The 18,337-nt window shown below is 39.4% G+C and overlaps 1 protein-coding gene across 4 annotated transcripts in view; it reads left to right on the forward strand.

The window, feature by feature from the left end:
* Window positions 1-18,337, forward strand: part of APP (amyloid beta precursor protein) — a 262,122-nt gene that overhangs the window by 85,538 nt on the left and 158,247 nt on the right. For all 4 annotated transcript variants that reach the window (XM_054973138.1, XM_054973139.1, XM_054973140.1 and 1 more), the window contains exons 3-4: window positions 6,277-6,406; window positions 13,575-13,687. In XM_054973138.1, the coding sequence (XP_054829113.1) occupies window positions 6,277-6,406; window positions 13,575-13,687 (243 nt within the window). The remainder of the gene's footprint in view (window positions 1-6,276; window positions 6,407-13,574; window positions 13,688-18,337) is intronic.

The following is an 18,337-nucleotide window of genomic DNA, read 5'->3' on the forward strand; positions in this document are numbered from 1 at the left end:
ACGGAAAGAAGAGTTCATTGCATAAACAAGCTGGATAATTTTTTCATCAATTAACTCTTTTTCTAATCTGCTAGTTTTTATCACAAACTTATCTATGGTGGTTCCAGGAGGGAAGGGTTTTTTCTTTCTTTTAGGTGATATACTGTGGGTGTCTGATGATGATGCAAATGAAGCACTATCCGGGATGGAAACTCTGAAACTGTAGAACAGGAGGATGGTGATCTTGAAGGTGGATAGTTTCCAGAATCCTTAATGTTGACGATGAATTCCCCTAAACAAAAAAGTCAATGCTGTTATTTTATTGTTTGTACAATTTCTGCTTATTGTACAGCACTGCCCCAAAAGGAATATTTGCTTTTCTTCATAACTGTACCAAATGACAGTAACATGCAGTAATAATAAGAAATATAATTTTGCTCAAACATGACAGTTCAAGGCAGTCTTTAGAAATATGATTCAATAAAAATGTTTACCAACCTGAAGATCCTGCCTGTTCAAATGTGTTTCTTTGGTCATCTTCATCACAGCACTTCTCATGATGTTGCCTCATTTGGGCCACCAGGCCTTGCATTTCTTTGTTGCAGTGTTTGCATTTTGCACGCATGCCTGCCTTACCGATAGGTAAAGGAACTTCATTAAAGTATTCCCAAACTGGGTCTCTTTTACGGCCTGCTGCCATTATGGGTTTTTTCCTCCAAGGAAAGAATGTGATAAACCTCAGGTCATACACACAAAAGATCCAAAGACTTGTGCAGTATTGTGCTCAAAAAGTTTCACTTTCATTTTGTACTGCTTGCCCCTCCCTCCTCACACTTAGTTTCTTCTTGTCCAGATCTATTCCACTCCAAACAATCAGAAAAATATTGTTTCTATTCACTGAACTTCTTGAAACTTAGCACTGAAGGGGTTGATTCTGTCTTCATAGGTTTGTAGAACAATAGGATTAAGGTCTTTTTCTCAACTCTGTTCATGTTATAACATTTTTGCTGTGAAGAAGAGGCATGTGATCTCTGCTGAGCTGACACAAATTCAGTTTTGAGAACTGCAAAACCAAGCATCTGTGATAATATCTTGTAGGCAGAGAAACTGCCCAATAATCTTACAAAAACCTCTGGAAGAGCATGACATTGTGAATGGATTAATGGAATTTATTTACCAAAAAAATTAAACATATACAGCCTTATTCTACATAATTAAAAACTAATCTTTATTTCATGATGGAATAACCTTTGGATGGTAATATATTTTCCTCAAAAAGCATTTTATTTTAAAAAATCCGATTTAAATAAAAAAAATCAATTTTAAAAAAATCATTGATTTTTATCCACCCTGCACCACTGTATATTATGTTCCCCCCAAATGACTTTCCTCTCCCATCTGGGGACAGTTTTTTTAAAAAATTAATAAAACAGATTTAGACTTCGCAGTTACAGCTTTCAATCTTTGGGTTATTATTGTAACCCTACTTTGAGATCTATTTTTACAAATTTTAGCTTAAAAATAAATAAAAATAACTTTAAAATAAATTCTTAGAAGTTAGAGTCACACAATTGTCTGCTTTCCTACTCTCATTATGTTCTCCTGAACTGTGACTGAATACCTGTGAAGCAGTGTGCTCTCGGTGCTTTCCTAAGTAAACACTGTAACCTTATTTTCCTGTAAAACTTCATTATGGTCTGATTGCAGTGAGGCTGAAATGATTTTGTCTATTTCCCTAGATCTGTGTTGTTAGTATTTAATTAATTTGAGAAACATGAAACTGCGTTTCTGCTGTGTACACTTGCACAAAGAGTTTTCTGTGACCTGTCATAAGAAATTAATAGTCTAGTCATTGAAATGAAATAGAACAGAAGACTTCTTTATACTCGGTGTTCTCTTGTAATTATGCAAAGCTTGTTCAAAACTAGTTTGTTCTGCCACTGGACTAAGCAAAAGTTACGTTATCAACAGTATCTACAAACCATTCTTGTGCTGAAAGTAGTTCAAAAATTTCCATTTAGTTCAGGAAATTCTATTTAGACAATGTGTGGAGTGATATGTAAACTGATCATTGAGCTTTGATCAGAGAAGTGATTCAAAAGTAAAAAAGGATGTGAGTTGAATAGGGGGATGGAGAAAATCACAATTTTTATCAATATTTGTTGCTATTGGTGATAGATTTACTTAGCAATTTATCAGACTATCTGGGAATGCTGTTGTCTTTTCTACCACCCTCACCAGCACTGCAACAGCAGGCACCATCCCCAGACCCTGCACTGGTCTCTCTGTTGGCACCTCTGCTGCAGGTGCCTCCAGAGACCTCGAGGCCATCTTCCCCGTCACAATGGCAGCTGCCAAATCCGATGCCCAACTCTGGGCAACAGCTCCAGCTAGGCAGCTGACTCATCTGCCTCCTGCAGCAACACAGGCAGCTCAACTGCAACCAGGCCCACAAGACTGATTTGGTAGCCAGGGAGGGGCTGCTGAGGGAACCTCTGGGGAAGCTTCAGCAGCAGCAGCAGCAGTAGCAGCAGAGACAAGTCAGGCAGAGGGCTGAGCAAACAACCTACCCTGGACTGAGATGGATCCTTGGTCCAGGTCTTCCTCTGAAGTGGAGGACGTATTGATAGGTGATTCCCATCCTCCAATCGGGGAGGCAGGAACAAAGTCTTTCCACTTTCTTTCTCCTTGGTGGGATTCACTCATCTCCTCAATTCTTTTCCTGCCTTGACAGGGAGAACAGTTTAGAATAGGTGCTGTCTCACCTAGTTGCTTTTTCTTTCCTTCTTTTCAACTTCTAATTCTTGAGTCCTATTCTTGTGCCTTTCTTCAATTCCTTCTAATTCCTTCACTAATCTATTTTGTGTATGTACATGAAGAAACATCAAGGAACGACTTCTTCAGTCAGAAGAACTTATCGACCATGGCAGCTGCTTTGTCCAAATCTGACAGCTTTACAAAGCACCTTTCTCAACCACTCTAAAATGGAAAACCATGAGGGCAGTGATGGCTTCCTCTCCGAAGGAGAGTTAGAAGCCCCCTCAACACCGTTCCCAGTAACGACACCAATACAATCGGCACAGATTGCTCAGAGACCATTCAAAGGGCGAAAAGATCAGAGGCTCAAAAACACACAAAAAAGTGCCATTCCTCCCCATCCAAGGAAACCGCAACAGCCATTTCTGGCCCTGCTGACTCGGGCAACCTTGCCAACTGACCGGGAGGTAGCCACGTAGTGGTTTCCCAGATCTATAAGCCATTTTGTGGCCATAAGACCCCGAGAGAACCTGTCAAGTCATTTTGCAGACCTACAGATAGCAACAGTTTCAAGATCCAGTGCTGACAGCCAAGGTCTACCTGTGAGTAATGCATTGGGATCAGGAACCGTGATAGTATCTCTGGATTTACTAAACTTGATTAGACAAACAATGAGGGAGGACATTTCCAATTTTGTCAGAGTGCTGAGGGAAGAGACAGATCTCCCTCTGGTTCATCCTCCTCCTCCCAGACAAGGAAATGTAGAAGGGGTAGTTTCAAAAAGGGAAACCTAACTGGCCTACTAAAGCAGCTAGAAAGGAAGCCTATACCAGAAAAATAGAGAGAGAACTGTCAATGGGAAGCAGAAGTTTATGCAGATAATGAAAGTCTAGAGGGAAGGCGGAATGGTGTAGTCTCACCTGTCAAATCTCAGAAGCTAAACAGGCTCAGTATTTGGATGGAACTCTGCAGAGGAAGGCATTGACAAACCACCTCTGCTTCCCGCTTGCCTTGAAAGCCCCGGCAGGGGTTGCCGTAAGTCAGTTGCAATTTGACAGTGCTTTACATGGCACTTTACACATGAGATAGAAATCCCAGAATAATTCCTAAGATGCTTTAAGTCAGAAGACTAGCAATATTTCCTGTCCAAGACCATGGCAGCCTTGAATCTTCAGGAGAATCCATCAGAAGTAGAAACGGGTCCATCCATCTCAGAATCTCAGGGCTGGCAGTCTGAAGGGGAACAGACACTAGAATATCTAAGAGTCATGTTAGACACAACATGCAATCTTTTCTTCCTAACCGAAACAAAGGCAAAGAATGTGAAGGAAATGTCACTAGCGGTAATCAAGGTCAGGTCTTCATCATTTATGACACTCATGAAACTATTGGGCCTGCTAATTTCCAGCATCAACGCCATCCAGTGGGGTCGACTACATACAAGATTCTTACAGCAACTGCAGAGACATTTTCAACTACAAATTATGAACAAGAAAGATCTTTCTGTTCAGATCCCATTGGCAGAAAACGTTTGCACATGCTCATGCTCCCATACAGCTGGTGAGAGGTTAAGACTTTTCAGTTTTGTGGTGGCAGATTACCGAGGGAATCAGCAACTAGGAGAGAGGGAGACGCACCCCCTCTGGTCATAATAGCATGAGCCAAAAATGTCAGGTTCAATAAAGTAAGGTTATAAAGTCACTTTTGTGAAATGCTCGGGTCATACTCATAATACATGAAAAGTAGTGCAAACATAAGCTCATGAACAAATAGATGGAGTAGTTTGGAATGTGTAAAAATCTTAGAAGACAGCTTGTTGAAAGTCTTACATACTAGTGGTCACCAGAGAAAGTAGTATTCATGATTTGAGTATATTCATATTAGGATAAAGAGAGTTTTCTGTACAGCACAGCTACAGTTTCACCAGCCTCGAATGAGATCAAGTGGGAGAAATTATTCATCTGTGCAAGGCAGAGAAGTTTTTTGTGTAAGAGATGACGAAGAGGTAAATATTGCTTATCTTAGATTGTCACCTTGGTTTGTATGTTAATTGACATTTTAAAAAATTATGATTGAACAGTCATGTGTTGTATTTGTTTAAGTTCTTCTGGCAAGTATTCTTTTGCTGCTGTGATTTTTAAATCAGGCATAGGGTTAAAAATGAGCTATTATGGATTTCTAGAGAGGATGCCGATACCCCAAGACAAGCCCAGATGGATGGGCATTGTGTCTGCTGTTCCCTTTCTTGTTCACGAGAGCAAAATGAGGCAAATGAGAACAGCCTAGGCTTAGGGAATCTTTTCACCGACCACCATCTCTGCACCATTGGGTATAGAAACAACAGACTCCTCATTTCCCTTTGGAAAAATAAATGGAAGAGGATATAAAGCATATACGTATATGTTCAGATTTTATGCTTCTCTCAAGAAATAAAGCACACAGAAGGTAATCTCTTCAGCTTGTAGAGTCTGAACATTTTAAGGCATCACAGATCAATACCAGCCACTTGAACTGTGCCTGGAGAACTGCAAAGAAGCAAAAACAAATCTCTGGAGCTAGTGAAATAATTCATCCCTGTCAGTATGGAGTGCTATATTTTGCTCCAAATTACAGCTTTTAAGAATTCTTTAAATGTAATGCCGTTGGTATTTGTGAACTTAAGATAAAAACAACAAACATGCTTTAATGGTTCTTTGTAAGCTTTGTTTTCTAGCAAAAATTTGTCATTCACTTAAATATTTAGTATGATTTATATTGCTAGTTCTCTGTAATTATACTTCACTTGCTAAACTGCTTAACAGTATATAATTGTTAAATCACACTTCCCCAACTTGACTGCATGAGTACTTTTATACTGTTTATCAAGAGGTCACTTTCTGTAGTGATAATCATGTGATAATCATGTGGCCCAGTTCTTATGAGATAGGTGTGACTTTTCCATAACTGCGTTCCAAACTATTCCATTGTTATTGTTACGGACCGTGTGAAAAATAACCAGAACAGCATGGCCAACTATACCAATAATCTGGCTTCTGATGCTGTTCCTTCATTCTGTTTCTTGCATGTCTTTAATGTTATGTTTGTCAGACTCATCAAAGCCCCTTCTTTCTGAACAGGTTAAAATAAACTCCTCTTCCTCCTCCTTCCTTCCTTTCTTCTGACATTTATGAATCAAGATGATTTACTAAAATGCTGCTTTGAAGGGAAAAATAGATGAATGGATAACAGTTATTCATTCAAGTCGCTTCTGTTTGTATATGTGAATAATGATTGTGCAGTCAGAGGGAAACAGAGCAGATGTGGAACAAGCTTGAACAGTCTTCACTGTAAACCTCTGAAGTGATTTTCTAATACTTGAGAGAAGCCGCCCCACCCCACTTTGCAGATCATAAAATTTCACAGGCCTCTATGTATAAAAACATAAACCTAGAAATACTAATAGATGGAATGTGCTGTATTGTTAATAAGCAAGAATGTCAATTACATACTCAAATGAGTTTCTTTTTATTTCACTGTGTTCTTCGTATTTTTGAATATTAGGTGTACGCAGAACTGCAAATTACAAATGTTGTAGAAGCAAATCAACCTGTAACAATTCAGAACTGGTGCAAACGAGGACGGAAACAATGCAAGAGTCATCCTCACATTGTAGTTCCTTATAGGTGCTTAGGTAAGAGAATCTCTAAATGTATTTCAAGATTGTCACTTTAATTGTGCTGTATGCATTTGTGGGGGTATTTTTTCCATCTTCACTGTTTGCTTAGAACAGGCTTTTTATTAAGCCATGTACTGTTTCTGAAATAAACTTCTTTATTCCCTTTGTTCAGTATTGCATTAGTACATTTTGACTAGAAAATAGTAATTAATAGGGAAAGTAGCTATGAAAAGCATAATTTCACAGACAAATGCTATTTTAGTTCTGAAGCAAACAAAAACACATTGAAACATAATACATGCAAAATGGATGGCATTCGCTTTTTGCTTCCATGTTTTCTCTGTATGTTCCCTGTGCAGCTAATTTAAACGTTTGGGAAATGATTTAGTTGTATTTTAATTGTGTAAAAGTTTTAAAGGAAAGACTTTGAGCGTGCATGTGGTGTTCCAAGAAGTGTTTGAAGTGTGATGCAGTGGATTAGGACTGTTGGGGAAATTTTGTTTCCTTAAGTAGCCTTGAATGTTACAGTCTTTTAGCCCGATTTTTGACAATTTTAAGTGCTGTAGAAATTACTAGCAAGTCCTATTGTACCTTTGTTTTTCATTGGAAAAATCAGGATCTGGAATAGATTGGATGTAAGTTAGGTCATTTTTAGCAGTGATTAAACTACAGCAGGACCACTGGTCCCTTTATCATTGTTTCTGATGAACACATTAGCTGCTGTTGTTGAAGGCTCTGTGGAGCCATAATTAGACTACCCTAATCTCTGTTCAAGAGCACCCTGGGGTTCCCTTGTCTAGATCTTTCCTCCTTGTGTCTTTCACGTTTTGCCTTTCCTAGGAGGACAGTGTGGAAGTCTCAGTGTGCGCATTGTTTTGCTTCCTCTGAATTATCCCTTTATGACCCAGATATGACCTGCCTCCCCAATGCACTCTGTTTGCCCAGGTGCTTCCTCTTGTCAGTCAGTGTCCCTTGCTGTATCCCAGCTGCCTAACAGTCTGCTACATACAGTAGTCGAGATAAATTTGCAGCCGAGTTCAGTATGTATCACCAACTGTTTGGACTTGCCTCACATCTCATACAATGTTAGGATCTAAAATAATTTTGCCTCCAAACTGAGTAGTGCACATGCTTGAATTCCATCGGGAATGAACAGAGTGGGTGAAGTCCATTTCAGAAGGTCATAAAGAATCACACAGAGGAGTGCTGGATTCTATTTATTTATTTATGTTTGAAAAGTTATACATTGCATCTCTGGAGACCTAGAGCCCCTGCTGGGGAATGGATGACATAACTTTGTCCCCAGAAGAAATGTTGAGGCCAAGCTACCTCTTTACTTGGTAAAATCGGGAATGGGGAGTGGGAACAATTTCCTGAAAAATTCCTTCTGGATTTAAGAGAATTGCAGGATAGCTTCTAGTCCTGCTGATAAATTCACCCTACTCTGTTTCGTTGTTAACACAGCACATCGTTATAAATTGACCCAATGACTATGTTAACAGATGTTGATGATTATGAGGAAAACACCTTTAACTAAACTATTCACATAAATTTTTTGCTATAAAATGTTAGGTGATTTTAGCTTAATGTGCAGGACTTGTACTTGAGTAAAAGTGAAAAGTATTTCAGTGATATAAATATGTACATTCTCATACCGAAGTTTAAGTGTGACCTCTTTTCATACTGGCTTTTAATAATGGCTTTCTGGGATCTCATTAAGTATATTGCTTTATCGTTCTTAAGTAAAATAGCATATGTGGCATAGTAAGCAGACCTTAGACTGGAGTAACTCTGTGGAGGATTGCATTGTAAAGCAAGCAGTCCAAAAATTGTTCAAATAATAGTAGATTCAGATCAATTACCTGTGAAAATTTAAATTTTCTCAGTAAAGAAATAACAGGGTCTAATTTATATTAATGAAAAGAAATACCACCTTTACATCTGGGAGAGGAATCTCCATGGTTTCTGCCCATGTCAGATTAATTACCAAGAAAAAAAAGAAAATTTAAGAATTTTTTGTTATTAAAGATGAAGTATTATTCCAGCAATGTCTTCTCCGCATATTTTCAAGGAGCCTTGGTCTCTTGCAGATTCATCTGCCAAATTAATCATGTGTCTCATATGCAAGTATTTATAGTACTTGTTTTTAATTATAATGCATTATTTTTGCACACATATTCTGTCATATCCTTCAACAAGAAACATTAATAAAATTACTGAGAACATTTTGTCCCCAGTAGGGGAGAGAAAAGTTTGTGACATCAAAAAGCATTAAAAACATCAATTGAGCATAGCTGCTGATAGCCACTGAAACTAGCAAATTAGTAAAATTTCACAGAAAAAAATAAAACCTGTTCTGTAAAACAGACAGGGCTGGGAGGAGGAAAGAGAAGAACCTTGTTAAAAATCTGTGAGTCCTCATGCAGAAACCAATCCATATTTTCATTCCTTCGTTCCTGATGTCATTCCTGTGAAAAAATCTAGTATTGCATTTGAATAAATATTGTAATCTGGCACTGTTCAGCATTCCAGGAATGGTGTGCAATGAATGAAAAGGCTCTACTCCTGGTTGTCTGTTGTCTCTCAGAAAAAAGGTGAGAGGTGGAAGAAACTCACATAATATCCAATGGGTGGACTAGTATTTTGCAGATAATAACAAGGCAGCAGCAGCAGCACCCAAACCCAGAAGACTTGCTTTTCACTCCTATCCCCCTAGCTTCCTATAGGTAATATGCCAGCCACATGATTGACATTGGTGTCAAAATTGCTAGTTTTCTTAAATGCCAAGTACTCTTCCATGATGAATGTATTTCATTTTCATCTGTTAAAAAGACAGAAGGCACACTTGTGACTCTCATGAAGATTATTCTGTTAATCTTTCCATTCAGGTTTTTGAAGCTTTTCAGAATGTCTCCTTATTAGAGGTGGGCACGAACCATGAAAAAAATGAACCATGTGGTTCGTGGTTCGTGCGTTGTCTTGGCTGGCTGGCCGGCCAGGAGTTCCCGGCTGCAGTTTAAATGGCCATTTCCCTGCCTCTCGGAGCGGCAGGGAAATGCCCATTTAAATAGCGGGCCAGGCAGCCAAGCCCCACTGTTTAAATGATCAGCTGCTTGAGAGACCATAGAGAGAGATCTGATGGAACAATTCTGTGGAGAACGGCATTATGTGAAATGGCACGTTTTGGAATTCAGTTATTCTAAGTTGATTTCCATAAAACTGTACAGTGATAACACCTGCCAGCTTTCAACTGGTATGATTGCTGTCCCGAAAACTTGTCCTGAGGGAAGGTTATAGCACTTGGTGGCTGTGTAAACATACAAGATTTTTGCAGGATGAATATGTTGACATTTGAAGGTCAAACATGCTGCAGCATTTCTTCATTCATTAACACTTAACAGTTTAGGCACCATGTTTCCAAAGATACAATAGGAAGTGTCATAGTTGCTTGAGGTTCCATTGGCCATAGCTGCTTGTACAAGTAGTAAGAAAGCTAGATATGGCAGAGCTGAAAGAGTTGGAAATGGAAACCGTTGTCTACCTGTTACAGGCTATGGTATGCAGACACTGATTTATCTTGAAAGTAAATACGCTTTTAGTAAATGAACTAAGCAAATGCAGCATGGCTTGCTTTGAAATATACAAATATAATATACAAATGCATCCATGCATTTGCATATTATATTATAGCTTTGCAATAGCAAGCATCTGCTTCTACATTGTCTTCTTTACACAAGAAAATATGATGATGAATGATTTTGTTAGTGCAGTGATTATGCAATATCCAGTGGTATGTGAATGTAGCTTATGGTTTTCTATCTGTACCTGTCTGTTCCAATTTTTTGCTGGGTCCAGAGAAATAAACTTTGGGCCCTGGAATTTGGCATCTGTGTTTGATAGGTAGCTTACTTAGCTACTTATACAACTTTATTTTCCTCTTTATTTATTATCATTCATATTTATATGTTTCACTAATTTGGGAAAATACATACTGTTCTGATTCTGAATCAAACTGGACCCAGTGATCTGTGCAAGTTGTGCCCTCATTTAAAGTGACTAATTTTCAGGGGAGGAAAGGCAACATGGTATAGTCTGAGCTTGGAAACTAAGTAGGGGTTGGTTCTTGGATAGGGGACCACCAAGGAAGACTGCAGAGGAAGGCAATGGCAAAACCACTTCTACTTCTCACTTGCCTCGAAAACTCTTCTTTGGGTCATCATAACTTGGTTGCAACTTGATGGCACATATGTACCTAATTTTCAGGGATGACTTATCAGAAAGAGATAGACTATGTGCCATCTTGAATAAAGTTTTTGTTTCAATTAAAACATTCTATCCCCTTCCAAATGTTAGGCTCATTTGTGTAGTTATTTTTCATCTTTTAAAATGATGGCAGTTGGTATACAATGTTTTTATGCATACTGCTTTCTAAATGGGAAACCTGAATTGTTTCCTGGAAAATGCATGTTGTGTAAATGGATATATCGGTTGAAGAATTGTAGTAGTTTGCATTGTTAATAAAATTGTTTGTTGGAGAGATTCACCCTGCCTCCTTAATATGTAACTTAGTCATCTCCCAATGTGAGACTGCACAGAAGAATGAAGATGAAAACAGGGTTGCACTTATTTTTAAACATTGTTCATCGAGTTCTTCTGTGCATGCACACGTTCCATCCCTCCTGTCCTGCTGTGAACTCTGGTGGATATATCCGGTATGAGCTCGTGATGGCTCAGGAGAACTGAGAAAAGGCGCTGCTCCTCTCACAAGGCATGTGACTGTTTAGGTGGGAAATGTGGTTTTAGGGCTGGGAGAGAGGTGGCCCCTAGTGGAGCTCTAAAGAAATGAAGAAAACTTTTCTGAGCTGTTGGCCTGCGCATGTGCAGTCCCAGTATGTGCCTGCACAGAAGAATGTTTTCAGTGAATTACTGTAGGATGCAGTTGAGTGAGCTAACGTGTCTATGATCCTACATCACTATTTTCTACCAATGTAAACTGAGATCCCATGTAGTGTAGTGGCTAGAGTGATGGATAAACTAGGATCTGGGTAACACAAGTTCAGTTCCCCACTCTGCCATGGAAGTTTGCTGAGTGACCTTGGGCAGTAACACACACTCCGCCTAACCTGCCTTGCAGTGTTTGCTGTGATTAGAGGAGAACAATGTCAGCTACTTTGGGTCCCCATTGGGGAGAAAAACAAGGCATAAATGAAGTAAAATAAATATTTATTTTATTTGTTGGATTTATATCCCGCCTTCCCTGCAAGTGGGCTCAGGGCAGGTTACAGCATCATAAAACCACAGTTTAAAATACAATAAATAACTTAAAATCATAAAACAATAAAATCAACAGATAGTGAAAATCAACAAATAGTGAAAGATTGTAAAGTTTACATGAGAAGAGGACTTCCCAGGAATCTGTCAGCCTTCCTAATCCGAAAAGTTTAGAAGTATGGATTGTATTTGTATTGCATTTGACTGAAAGGCCCTAAACTCCCATATATTATTTTTCCAATGTAATTTTCCAGAATCCTGTTCTTTCACTATTCGTAATTTCTGTAACTAAGATGGATAGTCACTGCAATACTTTCATGGGAATTAAAATAGCTGCAGGGTAGTAAATCGTTATTATCAATGAATAATCTTTGCATCCACAAACAAGCTAAACATTTGTTACCAAGTGATGTATTAACATTACTGCATAGTTGTGATTCACAGCATATGGATCATTTCTGACTAGTGGGAGAGTTCAATCAGAGTGGTAGCATTCACCTTCATTACAGTTAAGAGGTGGAGGCTTGATGTTCTTATTGTTTGGTAGGTAACTAGTTTATGATGGAGAGTAGAAAAGAAATGAGTTACTAAGAAATCCTACTGTATGAAAGGCAAGCCGTATTGGCAGTGACTCATTTTTTATCTTGGTCTGTGTGAGAATGCGCCTGCAACACAAAACTCCAGAGGGCTGGGATACTCCATTGCTGCAGTGGCCTCTCTGCGGCCACGCTGGGCCTCTCTGCGCCCACGCTGCAGTGGCCTCTCTGTGTCCACTCTGGTCCATGCCGGGCCTCTCTGCGTCCACGCTGGGCCTCTGTGGGGCCTTGGGAGGGCCTTCCCACCACCATGCTGGGCTTCTGCAGGCCTTAGGAGGGCCTTCCCTCTGCCGCACTGGGCCTCTGCAGGGCCTTGGGATAGCCAGTGTGGCTGCACAGCCCTCCCAAGGCCCCGCAGCAGCTGCAGAGGAGGTGGGAAGGCTTGGCATGCTGGTACAGCCCTGCAGGGCTTTGAGAGGGCTACGCCACTGGGCCCCATGGCCCTCACAGGGTCCTGCTAGAGCCAGTTGCATTTCCTGACACAACGAGCTTTGTTGCTAGCGTATTGATAAAAGCAAAATGGTAGCAGTCTTTTCTTAGGTCCACAGAAACATTGTTAGATCCATTCACAGAAACATTAGTTCTGGAGCCCTGAAAATACAAACATGCATTTAAAAAAAAAATCAAATTTCCTACCTTTTTAGACTACAAATTGTTGGAAATACCATGTCTTTTGTACAGAGAAGGCAGAAGACACAGAATACCTAAAGGGGGCAGCAAATCTGACAGTTAGATAGATAACAAAATAAGATCCTTCTTCCTGTTTCCTGTTTCTCTTCTGTCCTTCTTGCATGTCTCCAGATTGGTATTCTTAGGCTACTTCCTGCTTCTTCCCAGAAGCCCCTCCTTGTTTAGTGAGGTAGTTAGTATCTATTCTGTTTCTCTGCTTTCTATCAAAGTTGTAGTTCCTGAATAAACTCTCTTCATTCACTCCTTAATCAGACTCAAGATCATTCCTAAGATATACCAGTGCCTACAGAAATCTAGTCTTGGAAGTGAATAGGTAATGCCTGCTGACATTGCACAAGAGACAAAGGGAGGATGCAGCATTTTCTTTATGTTCAGAATTTGAATTAGTGATGTCTTCTGTTGTTATTTAAAGCTCCTAATAACAACCAAGTATTAATTTGTAGTTGCTACTAGGTGTCACAGGGGAAATGAAATAAAAATCCATTGTCACTATTAATTATATTATGATTAGTTCCATAGGGCATCTTTTCTTCCTGAAATTTGTTGGTATGATGCTTGCTAATATGCTACTGCACAAAAAAGTGCCCAAGAATATATAAAATTAAGATGTCTCATTATTCTTTCAGTGGGAGAGTTTGTGAGTGATGCTCTACTTGTGCCAGATAAATGCAAGTTCCTTCACCAAGAAAGGATGGATATATGTGAAACACACCTGCATTGGCACACAGTTGCTAAGGAGGTATGTTATAACCAATATTTTGAAATCTCTAGCCTTTTAAATAACACTTTTCTTATAGTTTAATAAGTGCCATACTTAATGAACAAGATTGGAAATGTGATTCTTTTATAACTTCTTGTTTTGTTTTGCTAATTGGATTGTCTGTCTGCAAGTTTGTTGTGGTATTTTCATCTCTATTACCTCTTTTTAGGAGTTTAAGGAAATAAGAATTCTAGATTGAATGCGGGCAGTGGAGAGAGGGAGCCGATTGTGCCGGCAGCAGTCAGGGGAAGCTGGCAGCAGCAATAGGCTCCTTGTCCCTCTCACCCCCACCAGTGTGCTCCCCTTGCTCCCCTAAATGCACTCAGCAGCCAGAGGGAGCTGAGTCGAGTACGCTGGCAGGAGCAAGACGGACAAGGAGCCTATCATCGTTGCCAGCTCTCTCTGACCGTCGCTGGTGCAGTCGGCTTCCGCTTGCCTCCACGTGCACACTCGGCTACCTCTGGCTGCAGAGTGCTTCTAGTGGAGTAAGGGGAGCTGGTGCCGGCAAGAGGGAACTGAGTGGACTAGATGATACACTTAGAGAAAGAACCTTTGCCAGGGAGAAGAGGGATTCTTGGCAGGGGTTCTTTCTCACTACACTTCCCGTGGAACCTTGTAGGAAACTAACAAGTGTCCTTCATGCATCAGGCATCTTGTCTGTTTTGACTCTCAGAGCCAAGCTGCAAGACTAGGATGCCTACATTTCCCATCAAAACTTGAGGGAAGCTGACAAGTGTCCAATCTGTGCCTTTTGTCACTTGTAGTTCCGCTCTCAGTTCTGAGAACAGAATTCTCAGAGGTGCACTGGGGAATGGAACTTTCCCACCTCCCCACTGCAGCCTATTTCACTTCCTTAAAGCACTACTCATAGAGGTTAGAGGATCTCCAGCACTGGACATGATGTTGTAGGAGAGCATAGTTAGCAACAGTCACTTCCAGAAGCAGTCTGCATCAGTGTTCTATATGTACAGAGTGGAAAGGATTAAAAGATAATTGTGTTTAATATTCTACTGAATGATTTCATTTTAAAATTAAAACTGTCCATAGATATTTACTGCCGTTCAATCTATTTCAGGACAAGAAAATTACAGAATAGACTTAGTCTAGTGATTTTTAAATTTTATTTTATTCGTATTATTTATAGTTTGCCTTGCTCACTGAGACTCGAGACAGAATACACAGTTAAGTCAGTACAGTCAGTTTCAATCTATCTAGTACTGCTCATAGGCTATTGCCTTAAGAAGAAATTAAAATGGGAAGAACCTTACTTGATACCATGTCTCTGATGTTTAATTATTGCCCCTATATATTTTGCCACAGAGTAATGGAATCATTTGTATCCGATAGTAACCACATTACCTGGGCTCTCTTATTAGGTAGTTCCATATTTTTTTAAGTATAGAGGGATGACTAAGCTAGCTCTCAACTCATTAAATATGAGATACTCTATAATCATATGTTTAATGGTTTCAGTTTTATCATATGGGCATGTTCTGTTAGCATAGGATACTATCTTGTATCTACCCCAGTGTAAAAGCTCTTCGGAGCTTTGGTACTGTCAGATGACAAAAATACTTCGGCGGTTGCATCGGGAGAACAGTATCTAAGTAAAGAGTTGAACATACCCCCCATGACCTAACAGACATACTGGTAATGTCCAACTTCTTGACACACATTTTTATTTGCCTAATTACATCTTTGATCTCTGTAGGTTTGACCATATTGTTTGTTATTCCTAGGCATTTCATTTTCTTTCCCAATAGTTAATCCCATTGACTATTATATTTATCTGCTTGAATGAATCCAAGTAGCATGGACCCTCCCTCAGATTTTAAAATCTTTACTTTAAAAAGAAATGCTTTTATCCATGCCTTAGCTTCTGTCAATATTTCGCCCAATTCAGCTCTCAGAGCTATTCCTGAAACACATCTGGGAGTAGCCAATAAGCATTGGAAAAAATCGTACTGGATGTAATCCATTCTCTCAGAAGTGACCTGAATCCAGATTTCTGCACCATACAAAAATTTATTTAGAACCTTGGCATTATATATCTTTTAAGGCCGAGGGGATGAATTCACCTCCCACTGTAAAAAAATATTTTACAATTGTCCTCCCTACTCTCAAGGCAGTATTCCTTGCCAAATCTAAGTGTTTTCCGTGCAAGGGATGCTTCAAAATGGATTCCCAGGTATTTAAATTGGTTAACCTGTTCCATAGATTGGCTTGCTATATACCATCTGAAGATTTCCCCCTTTTTCCTTTTACTAAATATCATGACCTTGGATTTCACTACATTAATAGAAAAGCCTTTGTGGTAGTAGTAATACTCCAAGTTTTTAATCAATTTGTGGAGTCTCACAACTGATCTGGACATTATCACTGCATCGTCAGCATACAAAAGGATCGGCATCTCACACTTAGCTATATATGGAAGATGGCAAGCATTCCTCAGGAGACAGGATGTAAGATCATTTATATATTTTGAACAGCAGGGGTGTAAGAATACACTGTCAATTTCAAAGACATTTCAATAAACTATGTACTAGCTTATATACATGCAAATTTGCAAAGATTTAATACCAGCAGAATTCCAATACAGGGTTGAAGAAATGCTGAAACACAGCATAAGCAATTCTAAGACAGACATATTAAACAATATAGCAACTACCTGATAGAATCGTACAACAGTATACATTTGTATATTGCTGGCATCCAATTCCATGGCTGCAAATGAGTTCTTGTAAAGGTTTTACAAAGAGGTTGGCTAACATGGGAAATAAGATTTCATCCTGTGGAACCCCTCAAGATAATTTCCACTCTTGAGATAGCTGGTCTCCAACAGTAACGCTTTTGAGTCCTCTCTATGACAAACAGTTTTAAATAGTCTAAGGCACTGTATACACCCCCTAGATTTATAGAATTTTGGTCAGCAATATGAGAACTGTTTGGACTATTACGTAGCTGTTTCAACCCATGTAAAATAACTTCTGATTGCTACTCAAAGAGAGCTGTTTTGATGCTGAGAATAACATCTCAAATCTTAGATTTCTCTCCCAAGCCCTTAAAAAGTGGCAAATAGAAAACAGGGATAAAACCGAAGAGTAAGGAGCCTGGTGTGACGGACTGCATTTAACAGCGGGTTTCTGAAGTGCAGCAAAATCAGAGAGTTGGGAGGGGAAGGGTTAACTATTCCCTAGAATTGAGAGCTTGAGTGACAGGCTGCTCCCTCTTTTCTGATTGGTCAGTTAGAACCTGTCTGCATGCTGACAGTTGGTTTCTGACAGGATTTGGGGTCAGGGAATCCAACAGGAAAAGTCAGACAGGTTCACCTTTAGAGTGAAGGGGGAAGACTCCTTTGCCGGTAGTATTACTGTCCTAAGGAAGAATTCTATCTAAGATTTCAAAGTCTAAGTGTCAGTATAAGCTGAAGTACACAGGCAGCAGAGAACTGGGAGTGTGTTTTGGGCAAGAGTGATTGAATAGTGGGTTGAGACTCCCTTTCAAGCCAAAAAAAAGAGGGGTTATATTTTCTGAAGAGAAGATTAATTTTGGCCCAGTTTTCAAAGTGGGTTTGGCTCTGAGGAGGACCCTGGGTCTGTTGTGAAGGGAAAACGGTTTTAGACTACTCAGGAGTTAGAACTATCCTCCAGTTTCAAGAAAGGAGCAAGTTAGATTCACAAAGCAAGTACCTAACTCCATAAAACCTGAACTGTCATAGGAAACTTCCTGAAGAAAGGTTGTTGCTGTAGGTAAATTACTAGGTAAAACACCTCTTTCTGTTAAGAACCAAGAATATATGGAAATAAGCTTCAAGGATACTATTTTACCTGTTACACAGAGTATATTGTGTAATACCTATAAAATTTTACCTCTGCATTCTATCCCCTGATTACACTTACTCAATCCCTGCCTGTTAAATAAAGCTGTTCTTTCTTTTTGAATGTTATACAGTAGTGCCATTTCCAACAAAAAAGAAGAGGGCTCCCTCTTTTCCCCATTAAGTTCCTGGGCTAAAAAGCCAAAATTCTATCTGCGTGTCAGGGTGGGACAAATAGACTTTCAAACCCACAAATATTAATATGCTATTTGGGGCTCCTGAGTCAAAGCAGGGAAACTGAATTTTGATGGGAAAATCTGCCTCACGGTGGGGAGAGAGGAGGTGTGGTCATCATACCTGGCCATAAGGCATAAAGAATAATTGAATGTATGTCTGATTTTTGTGTATCATATGAATATATTATAAATATGCTTATATAATGCTTTATCTGGAATATTGTCCTCATGTCTGGGTTTTTTTGCTTGTGAGAAAAAAATCCAAATTCAACCACTTCAGTGGGCTTAAATATGTTCATTTACTGTTTCTCAGGGCCTATTAAATGCTTTTTTATTTATTAGTTTATTTTTAGCAAATGGCAAGAATTTTGATGGCTGCACCTTATTTCTTTCACAGCATTGTTCTGAAAGTTGCTGAGCTGCACACACATACAGACACCCGTGCTGTACAGCTGCTTAGGGGTCTTTCATCCCTCCCCCCTTCCTCACTTGACACAATTGAATGCCACTAGGTAGACAATTTTTAGTTTCTTTTTCTCCAGAATACATTTTCCTTCCTTTTAAAAATCTGTTCAC

This window comes from Eublepharis macularius, chromosome 3 (genome assembly GCF_028583425.1).
Source record: "Eublepharis macularius isolate TG4126 chromosome 3, MPM_Emac_v1.0, whole genome shotgun sequence".
NCBI classification, from domain to species: Eukaryota; Metazoa; Chordata; class Lepidosauria; order Squamata; family Eublepharidae; genus Eublepharis; species Eublepharis macularius.